This window comes from Corella eumyota, chromosome 5, assembly GCF_963082875.1.
Source record: "Corella eumyota chromosome 5, kaCorEumy4.1, whole genome shotgun sequence".
NCBI lineage: Eukaryota > Metazoa > Chordata > Ascidiacea > Phlebobranchia > Corellidae > Corella > Corella eumyota.
The window spans coordinates 4,523,944-4,544,753 of record NC_137494.1 but is presented as its reverse complement, the minus strand read 5'-3'; the positions used below and the strand labels follow the sequence as shown (position 1 = coordinate 4,544,753).

The 20,810-nt window shown below is 28.8% G+C and overlaps 2 protein-coding genes across 7 annotated transcripts; one reads left to right on the top strand and one right to left on the bottom strand.

Moving 5' to 3' along the window:
* Window positions 1-1,271: 1,271 nt before the first annotated feature.
* LOC145753858 (uncharacterized) lies at window positions 1,272-8,796 on the bottom strand. Of its 4 annotated transcripts, XM_082570369.1 has the most exons (14): window positions 8,328-8,796; window positions 7,695-7,834; window positions 6,844-6,932; window positions 6,570-6,718; window positions 6,091-6,255; window positions 5,033-5,095; window positions 4,530-4,580; window positions 4,356-4,415; window positions 4,174-4,236; window positions 3,703-3,759; window positions 2,336-2,497; window positions 1,905-1,970; window positions 1,650-1,680; window positions 1,272-1,474 (listed from the first exon to the last, which is right to left on the bottom strand). In XM_082570369.1, exons 1-12 carry the CDS (start codon window positions 8,386-8,388, stop codon window positions 1,915-1,917), a joined length of 1,116 nt encoding a protein of 371 aa, XP_082426495.1. In that variant the 5' UTR covers window positions 8,389-8,796; the 3' UTR covers window positions 1,272-1,474; window positions 1,650-1,680; window positions 1,905-1,914. The 4 variants fall into 4 exon arrangements, with proteins under 4 accessions (XP_082426495.1, XP_082426497.1, XP_082426496.1 ...); XM_082570371.1 differs by lacking the exon at window positions 1,905-1,970; XM_082570370.1 differs by lacking the exons at window positions 1,650-1,680; window positions 1,905-1,970 and having other exon boundaries at window positions 8,328-8,795.
* A 926-nt stretch (window positions 8,797-9,722) lies between these two features.
* Window positions 9,723-15,046, top strand: LOC145753849 (uncharacterized). 3 transcript variants are annotated; one of them, XM_082570340.1, is made up of 14 exons: window positions 9,723-9,795; window positions 11,026-11,122; window positions 11,371-11,422; window positions 11,512-11,862; window positions 12,218-12,409; window positions 13,067-13,206; window positions 13,388-13,526; window positions 13,607-13,726; window positions 13,786-13,868; window positions 13,954-14,221; window positions 14,430-14,470; window positions 14,604-14,634; window positions 14,706-14,746; window positions 14,846-15,046. In XM_082570340.1, the coding sequence occupies exons 2-14, from the start codon at window positions 11,105-11,107 to the stop codon at window positions 14,915-14,917; spliced, it is 1,548 nt and encodes a 515-aa protein (XP_082426466.1). In that variant the 5' UTR covers window positions 9,723-9,795; window positions 11,026-11,104; the 3' UTR covers window positions 14,918-15,046. The 3 variants fall into 3 exon arrangements, with proteins under 3 accessions (XP_082426466.1, XP_082426467.1, XP_082426465.1); XM_082570341.1 differs by lacking the exon at window positions 9,723-9,795 and having other exon boundaries at window positions 10,910-11,122; window positions 13,388-13,430; XM_082570339.1 differs by lacking the exon at window positions 9,723-9,795 and having other exon boundaries at window positions 10,910-11,122.
* Window positions 15,047-20,810: the final 5,764 nt, after the last annotated feature.

Genomic DNA, 20,810 nt, shown 5'->3' with positions numbered 1-20,810 from the left:
TTACAAAGCAGAAAATAAAACGGGAATTATATTTTCGCGATGGTTCGTCTTTTTTTTGCTGGTGTTGTGACTTTGCTTTGCTGTCTGGTTTTGTATAAAAACTCACGTGATATTTTTGTGTAAATTGATAGCGAATCATATTAATAGCAGACGTTGAAATACACGGAAATAAAATTTCAAGACAATAGCTTGGTACACAAAGAAGTGAAATCTATTATACAAAAACAAGAACATAATGCTCCTTACACAATAAATGATATATGCGTAATTTATTTAAACTTTATACCAATGCAAAATTAAGCTTTAAAAATATTGTAATTTTTTAAGATTAATATATTCTGCACAGTTTCTATAATTGCCTTGCAAAAAAACCTTACATGTTTGTTGCGTGTTAACTTTATTACATATAACACCGATGAATAACAATTTTGAACTTTGGATATATCACAGTTATTAAATTTTGCGATGCATACAGAAATAAAAAGATGAAAAAAAAATTTTTAAATGATTTTTTAATTTTAATGTTGTATGTTTTAACATTAGATTTTTTAATTAAAAAAGAGGCATCTACAGCAAAAAAAGATGTTAGAAATTGATGCAGTTAGTGTAATTGTTAAGTTTATTTACCATTTAAAAATAGTAAACCACACAACGGAATTTTGACATAAAAAATAATTTATGTTAAAAAAAATAAAAACTTTTCAAATTAAAAAAAAATAAAAACTTTTCAAGTTAAAAAAAATAAAAAAATTTTTTAAATTAAAATAAAAACTTTTCAAGTTAAAAAAAATAAAAACTTTTCAAGTTAAAATAAAATAAAAAAACTTTTCAAGTTCAAAAAAAATTATTTACAGCACTTAAAAAATAAAAAGATGGTAAAATTGAAGACATTTTTAAATACAACAACGATTTATAATCGACAAAATATTAATACATAGTTTAATAGGCTAAAACAAGATATGCTATAAAATATAAAAAATGCAATATACTTAAAGTATTTAAACATAATTTCAATTATTTTAAAAATTTAATACTAAGTTAAAAAAAAATACAAAGGAAGTTTAAAAATTATTCTGTTGTTAAATTTATCCTTTTAGAATTTTTTAATTTTTTTGTTGATAGTGGGGATGGATATTGTTGCTTTTATATTGTTTTGTTGGAAAAAAAGGGTTTGTAGCTTTTTTATTTTTTATATACTTAAATTGACCAATAATTTTTTTTAAGTGTAAAAGAAAAAACTACAAAAAATTTATAAAAAAAAAATTTAACTAGACTTTATTTTCATTGCAATATATTTTGCTTAATTTTTAATGTCTTTTTTTGGAAACAGTTTTTTTTTTTATTTTAAGTAATAGATTTAATTTTGTAAAAAAGTTCGTTAAACTGGATGTGCCGGTGTAGAATTTTATTTGTTTTAATTGTTTGGGGGTATATATTCCAAAGTAGTTTGTACTTCAGCAGAAGTCTTCATCATCTACCCAAAACAAAAAAAATAATGTTTTTTTGTCTTTCAAGCATAAGTTAATGAAGGTTAAAAATCTACAAAACACTTGATACTTTAAACCAAATCAATTAAAAAATATTTACAAAGAATTGACACTGATATTTGAAAAATAAAACTATTAAACTATAAAACTATAAAAACCAACCTTATACAGCACAGACAAGAAATTGATTAATCTGGTAAAAAGTAAAGCTAAGTTATTAATTGTGGTACACACAAAAGAAATTTAAGAAAAATTCAAAAAGTTTTTTTAAGTTTCAGAAAATTTGACACAAAAAAATTTTATATTTGCCACACCCTTTTCCTGAAACATAACAATAACATTATCAAAGACAAAAAAAATATCTTGAAATTATGAAACTGATATTAGTAAAACCTCCTATATTAATGCACAACAAACCTTTTTAAAGTTATATCATTTCTGTATCTTCACCTGGAGCTATTTTCCCATTATTTTTTGGACTATCTGTGATTGGGTTAAATAATTAATATAAGGCCACCTTACATAGTTACCCGAAAAATAAAAGAATAAAATGTTCAGCATGACATGTAGTGGTTAGTTTAAGGAAAAGGGTGACGTGACTTGATTAATTAGTTGTCATGCAAATTACAAACAAAACAATTAGTCTAAAAATTTTACTATCTAAAAGAATAAATAGAAATACCATATTATATACTCTACTTTGCATTTTTAAAATAAAAACATTTTTAAGCACTAATGGTATGATGCATTTAAAGTTATCTACTAGATAATAGCAGATTACCAAAAAAAGTAATTTAATATTGTACATGTTTAAACAGACTTATTTTTTTATTAAGTAAAATACTAACTTTCCAGGCAGGGAAATTTTCTAAATTCTAAAAACCAGGCTGAACAACAACATGCTAAGATTGGCCAACAGACAGCCAGAATGAACCATATTAAGATAACTAAAAGAACCAATCCTATGACTAATCCAACTATTTCTCCGGGTGTACATAATGCAGAACATTCTGTAAATGAAAATGTATTTGTGTGTTGCATTATATTAATTTTTTTATAAATATGGGCTTTGTGTGTGCAGTTCTTAAAGACAAATTTTACTAAACAAAAATTTAAAAACCTATTAAAAAAATTACTAATTAAAAAAAGAAAAGCTTATTGAATTACTTTTTAATTTATCTAAATATTGAAGGTGTATAGGTCCAAAATTTTTAAATTAAATGCTGTGCAATTAAAAAAAATAATTGAAGAAATTATTACCAATTTTATTACAATAAACCCAAACAATGCATTAAAAAATTTATACTTACCATATTTTTTATACTTACTATATTTAAAAAATACTAAGTGCAAAAATTAAATTTAAAACACTGTATGTAATATATTGATTTTTCATACTTTTAACGCTACTTGAAATATAAAAATATTATACCAAATATTTTATAAATATGTAAATCTGCAAAAAATATTTCTTATTTATCAATTGCCTGTGAACCTTATTAACTATAAAACCTTTTTTCGAATAGGGCATCAGATTTTGCACCAAAAATTAAAACACCAGTTACAAATTAAAATGTATATATAACTAAACAGAATTATTTCATGCCACGCAAAATTAATTTTTAAAATCAGCTACATGTAATTAAAGTTCTTTTGCAAAAACACACCATGATATGTTTCTGAAGGTATTACCTGACTAACAAAAATTCATAAGTACTATAGGAATTTCTGCTAAAAATCTAAACAAAATTAAACTTACTGTTGGATTTTTGTTCATCTAACATAAATAAACGGACAAAAGTATTTTTTAAATTATTTAAACCTACTTTAGTGACCTTAAGATTTAGTTTCTTTAACAATTCACCCATTTTAAACATTTGACAACGTTTATGCATAGTAAATAAGGTAAATTTTTAGGTTTATATTATAGGAAAACAATTCTAATGTTGCCAGTGAGATAGGCCTACTCAAAAACAATCTAACTTTGCATATAAACACTTTTACGTATATAACCTTTGCCTTGCAATTACAGTCTCTCTAACTTTGTGTTTAGTGTAAACATTCTTTTTTAAACCGTAAAGGAACAAAACATCTATTAGCTTCAAATAAAAAAAATTATGCAAATTTATTAAATTAAAAGAACATAAACTTTTGACAATCTTAATTTTCTATAACAAAATTGGTTTCGCTTTTCGAACAAATATAAATTACATACCACCGCTAGGTTTTGTGCTGCTGACATTGTTAGAGTTAATTGTAGTTGGCACTGTTGCTAAGTAGGAAAATTAAAACAAAAATTTTTACAAAATTATTTTGAACTAGTATATATACCAAATAAATAAAATTTATCCAATTACAAAGACAATTTTTTAAACAAAAATACATTTTAAATTTGGATAATTTAAATCAAAAAATTGTTATAGAGAAATGCGCATGCCATTTTCTGAGTTTAAAGCAAAGCCAGGAAACTTAAAATAGAGCAAGCAATAATTCTCAACCATTATGCAAGTTTATATTCTTATAAATAAACATTAACATTACTAGAAGTAATCAAAGTTAATATAATAGTATTAGAAGAGTTAAATATTGCCCAACCTAAAACGAGGTGATTTGTTATATTTGTTATTTACATACTGCAGCAATAGATGCATAGTTAAATCAATTTGCTATGACGTTATAAACAAACCATTGTTCTGTGTTGTATTAAGTGTAGTATTACTTGTGGTGTCATTTATCGTTGAGTTAACTACTAAATTTAACCAAAATAAAATTAAACAAATTGTCATACATATTGTTTTTCATTTAACACACAAATCAAATTGTGACGATTTAACGTATTTTGTACAATTTATTTATTTGTAAGTTTACCATTAAGTGTAGTATTTGGCGTGGTGTTGATCATTATTAAAACTGTTGTTGAGTCAAAATCTATATTTAATAAAAACAACTTGTGATAAACACCTAATTAATATAACGAGGACAAATACAACTTGTTCGTGAATATTACAAGAGAGGTTAAATTTTAACATGCCATAAACATACCCCTGTTTTGTGTTGTATTGCTAGTAAAGTCTTTTGTAGTTGAATCATTTACTATATATTTAAAAACAATAAAATAATTTTTTTTTTGAACAACCTGTTTTCTTTTAATGACCAACAGAACTAAAATAAATGTTAAAACTAAATATATACTAAAATTAATGCCACAAATGAGAATGTTGCTGTTTACATCAAAAATTAAAAAACTTACCTTATTACAAAATCTAAGAAAACTTAATAGTGCCCCTTTAAGCAAAATTTATAGTTAAAAACAGTTAGCTTTACCCAATAACAAATTCATAAAAATAACATATTGTAGTTAGCCTTTCTGTTGCCACTGTACTTATTATTTTTAAAGCATTTAAATAAATTAATATTTTATTAATAAAGCAATTTCGGGTAAAACCCTTATATACAACTTAAATTAACAGTAAATGTTCTAATATATTCTGATTGTTAATATATATTCCAATTTAGTTTTGTAATAAATTGCTATGTTAACGTACCAGAAATTGTGACTGATGAAGTTGAAAGTTGAGCTGATGTAGTTGGGATGGCTGTAGTTGTAACTAGTTTACAAAAATAAATGAAAAACAACTTATTCTATTATGAAACAGTTGTGACATGGGGCGGTTGCAGCAACTTGAAAAAGGTTAAATTTTGAAGCGATAGTTTATTACTTTTTTAATCATCAATATGGGAAAATTATATTAAAATAAAAGTAAGTTATCTTGTTTAAAAGTGTGTTTATATAATTTTATCTTGTAAATAAATAGTAAAATTGAAATGTTAAGTTGTACAACTGTGTAAAGCCTAAACTTATTTTCATTTGTATTAAATAGCTTATAATATAAAATTGCATTACTTGATTATAAATATTTTACACTTATTTTACAAGCGTTGACATATTATTTTCCATCGGCAAAATAACAAACATTTTAATATATTAGGATGGACGTCGTGTTATTGCTGGAACCGCCTCTGTTTTGTTACAGCTGACAACGATGTTACCAAAAAATAAAACAGTTAACTAAAATCTTTCTACAAATCTTGAACAAGCTAAATCTATTTCATGAACACGCTAAATCTATGAAAAACAACAATACCCCTACATTAAACTTAAAGCAATGCTACCAACACTTCACAAAAGTAAAAGAAAAATTTGTGTATCCAATAATAACAAATCTATCACATCTTATTTTAAAAAAACAATCAAGAGTTTTGGGTTAGTAAGTTAAAACCACACAAAAAAGGTGCACAAATGCAACTTTATAATTGTAAGCGAATTATTTATTTTTTTAAAAAAGCTACCTAAATAAAAGTTGTTTTTTTTTAAGTTATAGAAGATCATAAATTAAATCATTTAAACCTACTTTATCAAATAGGATCAACTCTAATACAAAAATTACTAAAGTTTTTAGTTTGTATTTATAAAAATACTAAGGGACTCCAAAATGTTTTTACGTAACTGCTTTGTCATTTTTAGGTTCATCTTGATGGTTGGCCCCTCTAAACTTTTCACATTAGTTAGTCTGTACATATTTATAAACAAGTTACAACTTACCCTGGGTACAACTAGGAAGTACACTCCATGCTGCATCTTCCATGCAAGTTGCCGTAACACCAGTTCCAGTGTACCCTGTGTTACATGAAAAAGTTCTAGTGCATTGAAAGCCACATGGATCATTTGGTGAAATGAAATACAACATAGGGTTCGGATTTTCACACCCTAAATTTTAAATTGCTTTTTATTGGGTTAACTTAAAAAAATCTAGTTACATTAAAACCAGCAAACAAAAAAATTAAAACAAATAGAAAGTGATGCAAAAGTTGTGCACTACTGCTTCATAAGAAACTGTAATTTTTGATACCATTTTAGGTCCCTGTGAGCATTCAGATAAAAATTACTAAGTAAAGTTCAGTTTTAACTTACTGATTCTTATTAGTTATAGTAATATAAATTTTTAATACTACTTTTGCGAATTTCAAACAATAGTAAAAAGTACAAAAATGAGCAAATGAATTAAATTAACAATTACATACCTCTTACATTCAACACAAATGTTTCTGCTCTTGAACCTATACTTGGGCTAAAATCTGCCTTAACTTCCAATTCATTATATGATAAGTCCAAGGGATTGAATATTAACTGTGCTGTAATGTTTGAATAATCTGAAGTAACAGGATTCGGACTAAAATAAACAAATAAAAAAATTTGAGTTTAAAAACAATGTTTTTTTGCAATACAAGTTTATAAAGTTATTTTAATTAAAAAATATGCAAAATGTGAAAACAAATATTAAATATGGGCACATACACAACGATGTTTGGTTGGTACATTGTTGGCACAATTGAAACAACCGTTCTTGAAGAAGTCACTGAAACTGAAATTGTTGCCACAACAGTCTAAAAATATTATAATTGTTTTATTAGCCTTAATATATTACACCAATTGGCTTGGGTTTGGTTGAATTTTTTGGTATCTTCGATTAAAACACATTAAATAAGTTTATATGTTTTCTTTCTCACAAAAAAACATATTAGTAGCATTGATTTTATAGGATGTGTAATTAACGCTATTTTTTCATATCAAATTTTAAACCTGTAAATTAATTAATGTCATTTTTACAAAAAATACAAATTTTCATTTTGCGTGTCATAAATTTGGGACCAGAATTTTGCAGATAAAATTCCTAAAAACATATTTTATGTAACTAACAAACATTCTTACTAACATGCACTAAAGCATTTATAAAAAAAAATAAAGTATACCAAACAAATTTATGTGAGCTATGCTTACATTGTAAATTTGTGCTAAGAAACACTAGGCCAGTTGAGCAAAATAACATTATAAATTTTTGTTTTTTTGATAAAATAAAAATAAGAATTGCATCAACCTTTCAATAAACCATGTGACTTTTGTTATTTTACAGTTTGGTTACTCTTAAATAGGATAAGCAGATACTTTAAAAATTAAAAAAATGTTGAATGTTTAATTACGCCAAAAAAGTAAACCCAATATGCGACTTTTTTTGTTTTTTTTTGTTTTAAAGTTGTTTTTTATGTAAAAAAATTTTGCTTGTGAAAATATGCTGCTTTATGCTCGCCAGTTATATTTTATGCAAGTTTGTTTAAGTTCTATTTCAATTTCTACAATATAAATCTTACATTGTCTATTGACCAAGTAAATGTCCATGAAGTTGTACTTGAAGAACTTGCAGTTGTAGTTAATGTTAAATTGGATCCAAATGATCTTGCGCCTGGTTCTCCAGTTACTGGTGAAACGATGTCTTGAGAAAGTCCCACATCTAAAAAAAACATGTGATAATTTTTTAAAGTACCTGTTACACTTAAACCAGACTTTTACAAAATAAAATAAAGCTTATATATATACAATTTTTAAAAAGTGAATATATATGCATATTAGTTTTTCTATTATAAAATTTAGGGATATCACCAAATTTAAAAAAATTATGTCAATATGTTACAACAGCATATTATAAAAACAATATCTGCCCAGCAAAAGATTTTATGAAAGACATGAATCCATAGCAACAGCAGTTTAAAATTCAAGTTTTGAGTATAAACTAACAACTAACTATACTTTATAAGTTAAGTAACAAAAAGCAAATATTTTTGGTAATTGAAAAAATTGCTAACAAAGTTAAAAAACTGAAGTCCACACAATAAACAAAAAATGACAAAGACATTTAAAGACTGATTAATGGTTTGCAAACATTTTAAGGCTGTGGACTGTCAGACTGTCTTTATTTTTACCAATAAATCAAAGGCAAAACCTACCTGAAATGTTGAGTAAAATCAGTAAAACTGCAACAAAACCGGTTTTAAACCACAAAAACATATTATCATTTTTTAAAAAGGTAAATTTTTATAACGAATCTTGATAAAAATAAAGCTTAATTTCTAAAACTTAGAAACACTGCATTAAAGGTTTGGTAACAAATAATTATCTGATTGTAATATCTGTATTTGCAAAATTAAAAAAATGAAATTCAATGCCTAATGCCTGCACGTGAAATATTTACAATCAATATATAACAAGTTTAACATATAAAACTTTGTTAAAATTTATTTTAACTCTGGCTGTCTGTGATTACGGCAAACGAGACAATGCTGAATGTAAACGTTAACAAAAATTTGCGGAATGCGGGACGTGACGGCATTTTTGTACTTTGCTGCGGGATGAATACGGTATTTTCAAAAGGGTAAGGGATAAATGTGATTGATTATAATCTACTGTAAACTTAAGGGATGATAAGAAAAAGGTATAAATATTACGTTCTTTTATTTTATAAACGTTTACAGACGGTTTCGCCATTTCCTGCACCCATCAACTTTCCGCACCCCGTATTTTAGTGCTATTCGGCAAACGTTTAAAAGTAGCCCCACAGCTTAACATTTTTCAACTGATTTTTCTCATCAGCTACTTGGGTTATCTTAAATGCCGCTAAATTTACTGATTTATTATTATTTCAGCTATTATCTATAATTTATTTTTCTATACGTTAAATTTTAAATATTTGGAATCACTGAATATTTCGTTCAGTGATTTCAAATATTTATTCCAAATATTTTTCGTTCAGTGATTCCAAATATTTAAAAACAGAAACAAGTCCGGGATAGAAGCACATGGCAGAAAAAAAAAAGATTATAGCTAAATTTAACATTTGGAATTTATGGTAAAAACCTTCTAAAATATAAACACAATTATTAAAAAGGTTAAATTAACAAAATTTGATCATTGGGTATGTGATGTAGAACGTTCCTACTAATTACCACACTAATTTTACATTTACTAATTATACATTTAACACACAAAAAAAATAAGGACATTTTTTAATCCTTTTTTTGTATTTAGAGAAACTAACGGCATTTTTCAAAGAGGGTTAAGGCTGAGGTTAAAGAAGTGTCCTATTGTTATTGTCGGTATTTGTTTTTTTTTAACAAATGACGATATCCTCAAAAAAACAGTCAACAAACAGTCAGCGCGTCCTGTGTGGTAAATAATCACTGTGTGGTAACTACTAGTAGGACCTGATTTAGAAAGATAGCCAGTCCCTTCAGCCAGCAGACACCAAGACACAAAAAATATTTTTGTTAGAACAGCAACTAGCAAGGAGTTCACATTCTAAATAAAACGAAAAAAAAATGATTTGTGTATTTATACAAAGTTTTAAATAAGCAATCAATCAATAATTTTTTTTAACAATGTGCAAAAATATGTTGTCTTTAGAGTGATGAAAGCAATGTAAGTTGTTGATTAGTAGTATTTTTCGAAATAATTTCGTTATTGAAATAAAAATTTACTATTATATCATGAATTTCTATACTGAATAAATTTTGCAAATATAAGTTTTTATTTATTTCACGTGTCTACTATTTAAATATATCGGACTGAATGACATTTATCTCACATAATTTAAGAAAGTGCTCATTATAACACCTGCAAATAGCAATGTTTTCGGCAATGAGGTTTTAAGGATCCTACTAGTTTATACATATTTTACTTCCCTGTCGCTCCCGGGCTGTTTAAAGTGAATTGAAGCAGCTCCTTTATTTTCTATTCCCTCAAATACTTCGTCCACGGATATCCAACAAATAAAAAACACTGTTAATCTCGCTACTTAAATGAATTGTGCGGCCGCAAGGTAACTTTTTTAACTTGCACCATAAAACCATTATTTTTAAAATTAATTAAGTAGTTTTTGAGATATCAGGGTTTGAAGTTGAAAAATTCTAAATAGGGAAAATCCCCACACTCGCGAGTCACGTGACCCACGATGTTATCGTCGTAAGTTCATATTTTGGCAGACATAGAAAAATATCCTATTTTTGTCATTTCTAAGCGATCTATCGTTTTCTTTTATAGTTTTTTTGCAGAGAACAAACTTTGCATAAAAGGCAAAATTTAGATATATTATATAAATTTAGTTATACCACTGTATTAAAAAAATTATAACAAAATAAGGTTATATCTGTTGTTAATTTTGCAAGTCTACCGTTCAAAAACGATTAATATTAGCTTACAAACACTTACAGGTCAACAACTTGGCCAATCTAATAGCATTGATATTTTTGTGCAAGTTAGAAAAATTTCATCATAATTAAAACATAAACCCTGTGCCCGCACATGAAGTGCTTAATTTTAAATAAGTTTTAACATTTAGATTTTAAAGTTAACATGGGAATTAAATGTCAACAAATTTTTATCAATATTTATTTAAAAAATATATTAATTTTTGCATTAAATATTTTCTTGAGTTAAGGCATTTATTAGGAAATTTCACCAATTTATTAGGAAATTCCACCAATCGACAACTTACTTTTCGTATTAGCTCTAAATTTTTTTTTTAAGTTTTAGATATTTATTAAAGAGTTAACACAGTTACTAAATAGCAGCATGTTTTTGCACATTATTTGTTAAAAAATTTTCTGCAAGCATTAATTTTATGTTTACAACCCAATACTAACTGTGTAGATAGCTCTGCAATCTTCAGTAATAATCACAAAGTAACAAGAGGGTTTGATATTTTATATTACCTGAGTAGGTGACTACAATGCTGTTGTCGAACAAAGTAAGTTACAATGCTCTTTGTTAAGTTTGTATAGAGTGTTGTTATTAGTTAATTTAATTGATATACACTAAGCTAAAATATTTAAGAAGGAACTGTTTGTTTGATTTTAGTTTAGACAAATAAGCTATGTCACAATTAATTTTTTGATAAATACTGTATATATATTTATACAGTTATTTTTTTAATAAAATCTACCCAATAAACCCCATCAGAACTTTAAATAGTTATGTCACCATTATTGTGTTTAGGTTTTCTCATGGATCAAATATGTCAAAATTTATATCTTGAATTTACTTTTGGGTAAAAATTTTTTTTTGTTAAAATCGTAGGCACCACCAATATTTATGTTTTTTCTTTATGCCATGGATAATTATTTACCTTTTTTTTAGTTGTTTCATTGTCAAGTGGCCAGTTAGCAACAATTCCACCTTCACAAAGTGGAGATGTTTGGGCAACAGGTTACACAGGTTTAATTGTAACTGCTACAATACCACAATCAGCTGATATTAGTTTTTGTACATGGGCTTGGATTGAATCTGAAAGTTCAACAGATTTTTATAATGCTGTTTTTATGGAATGCTTTAACACCAGTTCATTCTCCTGTGTAATAAAAGATGGAAATATTTATTCTAACCTCACCTTTTTACAACCTCTTAACAGTTCATCTAATGTTACTTTAAGATGTTCTGATAGTAGTGCTTCACCTGTTTTAACTCAATTTTTGGTGATTATTGTTCAAGGTTAGTTATTTTATGAAAGTTTATTATTAGATGATTTTTGTGAGAATTTGCAAAAAGGAGGTTATAGATGGAATCGCCACTAGGGCAATTGTAAAATTTTTTTTTTTGCTAAGCATCTTTTTTTGGTTAAGTAATAAAACTATCGAAATAAAACTTATGTTCTGTAGCATATACTTAAAACAATATAAATTTTGAGAATGAAGTACAAAACCAAAACTTTTATATTTTACAACAATTTTGTTATATTGTCCTTCATATCAGTAATTTTTTAGATACGTCGATTACCATGGGTATATTAATATATTTTTACATAGACTTGATTAGAAATAAAATAAAACTTGATTTATTGTTCTAGAATGTGATATAACATTTCCATACAATGTTGAAATTATTGCAACAAACAAAACCTACAACTCAGTTGGAACATTTAGTTGTTCTAACAATGGAGAGTTATTTTATTCAAATGAAAGTCAACTTACATCTAATACAACTATTTGTTTGGCAAATGCAATGTGGAGTGGACAAAATAATTTACAATGCTGGACAGGTATTATTTTACACAATGTTATTAAATCTAGATTTTGTCTCGTTTTTCTACTGAATGGTTATTTATTTTGGCTATTATATTTAACCGTCACCAACGTTGAATGCATGTTTTTAAAGCTTGGCTTACAAAATCAAAAAAAAATTTCACAATCATTTTAGTAAAAATTTATACAAACAAACAAGTTGTCCTGTTAAAGTAACATGTGGGATTTTTTGTTAATTTAATAAATCTAGTTACTACCAGAAAACCTTATCGCTCATATTTTGTTTATTAGGTAAAAAATGAACATAAATAAATACCAAATTAAAACAAAATATCAAAAACAGATATTAACATTAACTGTAATAGTAAATCCAATATAATAGTTAAAACCTCAACTTACCACAAAGAACATAATACTAAGTCAAAAAAATGCAATCATAATAAACTTACAATAGCAAAAAGCAGCTTGACAATTTTACAAATGAAAGGCAAAAATAAAAACTCCCATTTATGTCTCATAAGTTCTCAATTATTACACAAGAACAAAGAATAGGCTATACAAAAAAGCTAATATCACACACTTAAAAATTAATATCACTTAGTAATATCACACACTTAGAAAATATAAAATTTAGTTTACCTTATTGAATATCTGGTAAAATTTGTACATAACAGCACCAACTGTAACACTAAGTGGAGTTGAAACAGTAATTGAAGGAAATGGATTGGATTTAACTTGTGAATATGATCAAGTTATTCCTAGTGCAACTTCATCTACTTTTTATATTGGAAATACTCCAAATCAACAAGATGTGGTAAACATTATTTTTGTTCATTTTTTACAATAAAGTTCGTAATATATATTTATTTAAACAGCTGAAATAATAATATTATGCTTAATTTTATATTTTTTAGCATTTAATAAAAGTTTATTTTATTAACATTTTTGGTTAAAAAATAAAACTATTAACAAAAATATTTATTTTATACCTTTAGGGTTCAACTTTCACAACATCAAGTTTAACAGCATCTGACAATGGTAAGCAAGTATATTGTCAAGCAAATTCTCCATTTACTCAACTACCAGAATTTAACGAAAGTGGAAGATCAAATATTGCCACACTTAATGTGCAATGTGGGTTTAAAATAGTTTTTGTGCAAAATCCAAAAGGTTATTTTTTTTCTATTTTAGTTGCATTTTTTTTATTTTTAAAGATGCTCCTCAATCTGAGATAAAAAAAATAAACTGTTTTTGGATAGTTAATCAAACTGGCAGTTGTTATGGGATTTTTTCTTCTAATCCACTAGCTGATTCTATAAGTCTTACCAAAAATGGTAAGTTTGCTTACTTATTTTATTAACTAAAAATCAGTTTAGATGTTATTACTGTGAAGGTAAACCGAGCTCTTTAAGCACATATTTTTTAAATTCCGAAAATCAAGAAATGCAACAGATAGCACTGCTGTTTCAAAAAAAGGTTTCTTTTATTTTTAAAACTTGTGAATAATCAAACACCTATTTAACATTGTTTTAATTTTTTTCTCCTATATTATTTACTTAAGGTTTCTTTTGAAGATCAAGGAGAATATGTAGCCCACATTATATTGTCCAATTTTCCTAGAGAAATACTTTTAATTAAGTTTAATGTTGAAGTAAGTTATCAAGACGCAGATAACAAAAATACGAATCAATCAGTCATTATTGGATTATGTTGTGGGCTTGCCATACTTGCTGTTTTACTTATTTCATCATGGATGTATGTCCATTTTAACAACAAAAAAAATAATATTACAACACAAAGAAAATGCACTAAGCAACAATTTCAGCAAGGTATTGGTTATAATTTTTGATTTTATTAATAGTTTATTCATAAACCTTTATTTTACCACTGAAACACTATGTTTGTAATGAAAATTGCCTTTATATAACTATTTTAAACAAAACGGACATTCCTACATGATGTTTCTCTGACATTTTTGTTTAAAATGGTTATTTAAATGTTTTTATATTTTTTTAAAACTAAACAACTCTACATTAGGTGAAAATGGAGCATGTATTAATTTTAATCGATCTATAAAGGTAGGTTTGTTTATATTAGCTTTATTTTTACTTTTTAAATTAATTGTATTCAAGTAGTAACAGGATTTGGTTCTGGTTTATTAACAATTAATTTTTTTTTTGTTAATGTTATAACATGATTTCATTGTTTTAGCAAAAAGTTTCTACAACAACTTCTCACCTAGGTAACAATAAGCCAGTAACTTGTAATATAATTATTGTTTTAATTCAATAATAAACCCATACATTTTTTAAGGCTTATCCTTTTCTCCTACACCTCAAAGAATTCAAGGAGATGTAAGGTTTTCTGAAGATTATGCATTCTAACAATTATTTAAATATATCTGTTATTATACCCTAAATTTGATTATTATTAAACGTGCTGGTTTGTTTAAGGGTGAATATGCAAATGTGAGACAAAAAGAAAAATATGAAAATGTAGCTGTACACTGCCAGGAAGATCTTTAACATTTAGGCTATGTTTAACAAAGTATTACAATTAACTAATCAGTAATTTAAAATTTTAACTGTAAATTCAAGTTTTTTGTATTTGTGCAATTTTTTTTTATTGCAACTTTGCTTCTGCAATTATGTTGTACTGCAATTGAAAAATATGTGCATTAATATAAGAGTGTAATATTTAATTCTTTGAATAAAGTCACTGTATTTTTGTCAATTTTTTAAGTATATTTTGTTTTTGTACCATACAAAAAGATTAAATTCTGTTTAATTACCGTTTTTCAAATTTTTTTAATTACTATTTTTGTCCATTTTAAATATTTTATTTTTAGTATTACAACTAAATTATAAACTCAAACAACTGTTAGTTGTTATAAAATTAACTATAGCCTATAGGTTTAAACTAAAATAAACTACTCCGATGTTAGACCAATTACCTGTTATGGCTTGTGAAAAATTTTTTTTCAATTTTTGAAAGGGTATAAAATCTAAAACTATCCTTTTGTAGCCAAACATAGGGTTATTTTTCTTAGTTAAATATAATATTGGCAAGGCGACTCTGCTGTACTTGCTAAAGTTCATTTATTACTAAGATGACATAACTTAAATGTTAAGCCAGGCAAACCACATTCTAGATTACTAAGGCTTGCAGAATCTCAAGTTACACTACGGACGCCTTTGATTCGTCCACCCTCACAAAAATTTGTTAAACCAAAACAAGGCAAGGTTTTTATATGCAACAAAAATGTGTTTGTTATGTCAGTTATTAACTAAAAGGTAATGGAAAACAATTAAAATCCTCGTGCTTAGATACATTTGTGGATAAAATTTTTAAAATATAATCGGAAATAGTTTTGGTTAAGTGTTTTTAGATTAAAATAAATATGGAATCTAAAAAAAAATAATTTAAATCGCAAGTAAATGAAAAATTGTTAAATCAAGTTTATTTATTTAAGCAATCGAATGGATTTCGTTTTGGCAAGCTTCATTTGTTTGTGTAGCACATATATTATAAATCATTAGAAAAAAAATGATGAATCCAAGACGTTTTATATGGTACTTCGATTATTTTAAAATAACTACAATCAAAAACTTAGCAAATTCAATATATTAGTGTTTACTTTACAAAAACCTTTTATCACTATATTACATTTTGCCTGTGGTAACATCCAAAGTAAAAAGGTTTAGTTTTAACAACTAATATTGAACTTAACGTAAAATGTTTTTATTTTTTAATTTTGACAAGACAAGTTTCTGTAAAACCGGTATAAACTTTTCGACCATTTTACAAAATAATACGAATATAAACAAAATCTGATACAAAAGGAAATTTAGTGCATAAATGTTTCAGTATGCATGAAGTGGACCCCAAAGCGATTAATTTTTCCTTCCTTAGCACACTATTTCTCATGCTTTTTCTGCTTTTATAGTCAGGTATATAAATAGTACAAATATTATCACCAAGTTATAAAAGCAACCCAAAATCAGTAAAAATGTAAATCAATTTTCTTTTGAAACAAAGGATGCGATGTTTTGTTTTTTCTAAAATTTTAACTTTTATTTCTAACTTTGTTGTGATCTTATTCCGTTCGGTTGTGATCTTATTCCGTCGGTTGTGATCTTATTCTGTTGGTTTTGATCTTATTCTGTTGGTTTTGATCTTATTCCGACGATTGTGATCCTATTTCGTCGGTTGTAATCCTATTCCGTCAGTTGTGATCTTATTCCTTCGGTTGTGATCTTATTTCGACGGTTTTGATCTTATTTCGACGGTTTTGATCTTCTTCCGACGATTGTGATCTTATTCCGTCGGTTGTGATCCTATTCCGTCGGTTGTGATCTTATTCCGTCGGTTTTGATCTTCTTCCGACGATTGTGATCTTATTCCGTCGGTTGTGATCCTATTCCGTCGGTTGTGATCTTATTCCGTCGGTTTTGATCTTCTTCCGACGATTGTGATCTTATTCCGTCGGTTGTGATCCTATTCCGTCGGTTGTGATCTTATTCCGTCGGTTTTGATCTTCTTCCGACGATTGTCATCTTATTCCGTCGGTTGTGATTCTATTCCGTCGGTTGTGATCTTATTCCGTCGGTTGTGATCCTATTCCGTCGGTTGTAATCCTATTCCGTCAGTTGTGAACTTATTCCGTCGGTTGTGATCTTATTTCGACGGTTTTGATCTTATTTCGACGGTTTTGATCTTCTTCCGACGATTGTGATCTTATTCCGTCGGTTGTGATCCTATTCCGTCGGTTGTGATCTTATTCCGTCGGTTTTGATCTTCTTCCGACGATTGTGATCTTATTCCGTCGGTTGTGATCCTATTCCGTCGGTTGTGATCTTATTCCGTCGGTTTTGATCTTCTTCCGACGATTGTGATCTTATTCTGTCGGTTGTGATCCTATTCCGTCGGTTGTGATCTTATTCCGTCGGTTTTGATCTTCTTCCGACGATTGTGATCTTATTCCGTCGGTTGTGATTCTATTCCGTCGGTTGTGATCTTATTCCGTCGGTTGTGATCTTATTCCGTCGGTTGTGATCTTATTTCGACGGTTTTGATCTTATTCCGATGATTGTGATCCTATTTCGTCGATTGTGATCTTATTCCGTCGGTTGTGATCTTATTCTGTTGGTTTTGATCTTATTTCGACGATTGTGATCCTATTTCGTCGGTTGTGATCTTATTCCGTCGATTGTGATCTTATTTCGACGGTTTTGATCTTATTCCGACGGTTTTGATCTTATTCCGTCGGTTGTGATCTTATTCCGTCGGTTGTGATCTTATTCTGTTGGTTTTGATCTTCTTCCGACGATTGTGATCCTATTCCGTCGGTTGTGATCTTATTCCGTCGGTTGTGATCCTATTCCGTCGGTTGTGGTCTTATTTTGACGGTTTTGATCCTATTCCGTCGGTTGTGATCTTATTCCGTCGGTTTTGATCTTATTTCGACGGTTGTGATCTTATTCCGTCGGTTGTGATCTTATTCCGTCGGTTGTGATCTTATTCTGTTGGTTTTGATCTTATTCCGACGATTGTGATCCTATTCCGTCGGTTGTGATCTTATTCCGTCGGTTGTGATCTTATTCCGTCGGTTTTGATCTTCTTCCGACGATTGTGATCTTATTCCGTCGGTTGTGATCCTATTCCGTCGGTTGTGATCTTATTCCCTCGGTTTTGATCTTCTTCCGACGATTGTGATCTTATTCCGTTGGTTGTGATTCTATTCCGTCGGTTGTGATCTTATTCCGTCGGTTGTGATCTTATTCCGTCGGTTGTGATCTTATTTCGACGGTTTTGATCTTATTCCGATGATTGTGATCCTATTTCGTCGATTGTGATCTTATTCCGTCGGTTGTGATCTTATTCTGTTGGTTTTGATCTTATTTCGACGATTGTGATCCTATTTCGTCGGTTGTGATCTTATTCCGTCGATTGTGATCATATTTCGACGGTTTTGATCTTATTCCGACGGTTTTGATCTTATTCCGTCGGTTGTGATCTTATTCCGTCGGTTGTGATCTTATTCTGTTGGTTTTGATCTTATTCCGACGATTGTGATCCTATTCCGTCGGTTGTGATCTTATTCCGTCGGTTGTGATCCTATTCCGTCGGTTGTGGTCTTATTTCGACGGTTTTGATCTTATTCCGACGATTGTGATCTTATTCCGTCGGTTGTGATCTTATTCCGTCGGTTGTGATCTTATTCCGTCGGTTGTGATCTTATTTCGACGGTTGTGATCTTATTCCGTCGGTTGTGATCTTATTCCGTCGGTTGTGATCTTATTCCGTCGGTTGTGATCTTATTCCGTCGGTTGTGATCTTATTTCGACGGTTGTGATCTTATTCCGTCGGTTGTGATACTATTCCGTCGGTTGTGATCTTATTCCGTCGGTTGTGATCTTATTTCGACGGTTGTGATCTTATTCCGTCGGTCGTGATCTTATTTCGTCGGCTGTGATCTTATTCCGTCAGTTGTGATTCTATTCTGTCGATTACGATCTTAATCGGATGCCATCAATAAGATCATAAACGGATTTAGATATTTTAGGAAAAAAATTTCATTTACCGTAATTAGATAAAGCCAGTAACAAAATCATTACAAGAATAGTATCACCTAAGAATTGAACAACTAACGTATTTATATCAACTCGAATGAATAAAAACTTTGACAGAATAGCATCACAGTAGTAATTGCTTCCATAGTGAAAATAATATTAAACTTATTTAAATAAAAACTGCTATAAGATTCTCCTATCAGACTTATCTCAAGTTGGCTGTAAAATCGCAACCGACGAAATAAGATCGCAACCGGCGGAATAAGATTACAACCGACGGAATAAGATCACAATCGACGGAATAAGATCGCAACCGACGGAATAAGATTACAACCGACGGAATAAGATTACAACCAACGGAATAGGATCACAATCGACGGAATAAGATCGCAACCAAGGGAATAAGATCGCAACTGACGGAACAAGATCTCAACCGACGGAATAAGGTCACAATCGCCGGAATAAGATCTCAACCGACGAAATAAGATCACAACCGACGGAATAAGATCACAAGCGATGGAATAAAATCTCAATCGAAGAAATAAGATTACAATTTAAAAAAATATAAAAAAACACGAAAATCGCATTGGCTGTTTATATAAGATTACTGTCTGTTAATTTAAAACCAAATACTTAATAAGACAATTTTTATTAAACCCATTATCCAAACCCTCTTCTGGGAAACGCCCTTTATTTTCAAAAGTAATATTAGTCGTCGGTTGTGACCTTATTCCGTCGATTGCGATCTTATTCCCTTGGTTGTGGTCTTATTTCGACGGTTTTGATCTTATTCCGACGATTGTGATCTTATTCCGTCGGTTGTGATCTTACTCCGTCGGTTGTGATCTTATTCCGTCGGTTGTGATCTTATTTCGACGGTTGTGATCTTATTCCGTCGGTTGTGATCTTATTCCGTCGGTTGTGATCTTATTCCGTCGGTTGTGATCTTATTCCGTCGGTTGTGATCTTATTTCGACGGTTGTGATCTTATTCCGTCGGTTGTGATACTATTCCGTCGGTTGTGATCTTATTCCGTCGGTTGTGATCTTATTTCGACGGTTGTGATCTTATTCCGTCGGTCGTGATCTTATTTCGTCGGCTGTGATCTTATTCCGTCAGTTGTGATTCTATTCTGTCGATTACGATCTTAATCGGATGCCATCAATAAGATCATAAACGGATTTAGATATTTTAGGAAAAAAATTTCATTTACCGTAATTAGATAAAGCCAGTAACAAAATCATTACAAGAATAGTATCACCTAAGAATTGAACAACTAACGTATTTATATCAACTCGAATGAATAAAAACTTTGACAGAATAGCATCACAGTAGTAATTGCTTCCATAGTGAAAATAATATTAAACTTATTTAAATAAAAACTGCTATAAGATTCTCCTATCAGACTTATCTCAAGTTGGCTGTAAAATCGCAACCGACGAAATAAGATCGCAACCGGCGGAATAAGATTACAACCGACGGAATAAGATCACAATCGACGGAATAAGATCGCAACCGACGGAATAAGATTACAACCGACGGAATAAGATTACAACCAACGGAATAGGATCACAATCGACGGAATAAGATCGCAACCAAGGGAATAAGATCGCAACTGACGGAACAAGATCTCAACCGACGGAATAAGGTCACAATCGCCGGAATAAGATCTCAACCGACGAAATAAGATCACAACCGACGGAATAAGATCACAAGCGATGGAATAAAATCTCAATCGAAGAAATAAGATTACAATTTAAAAAAATATAAAAAAACACGAAAATCGCATTGGCTGTTTATATAAGATTACTGTCTGTTAATTTAAAACCAAATACTTAATAAGACA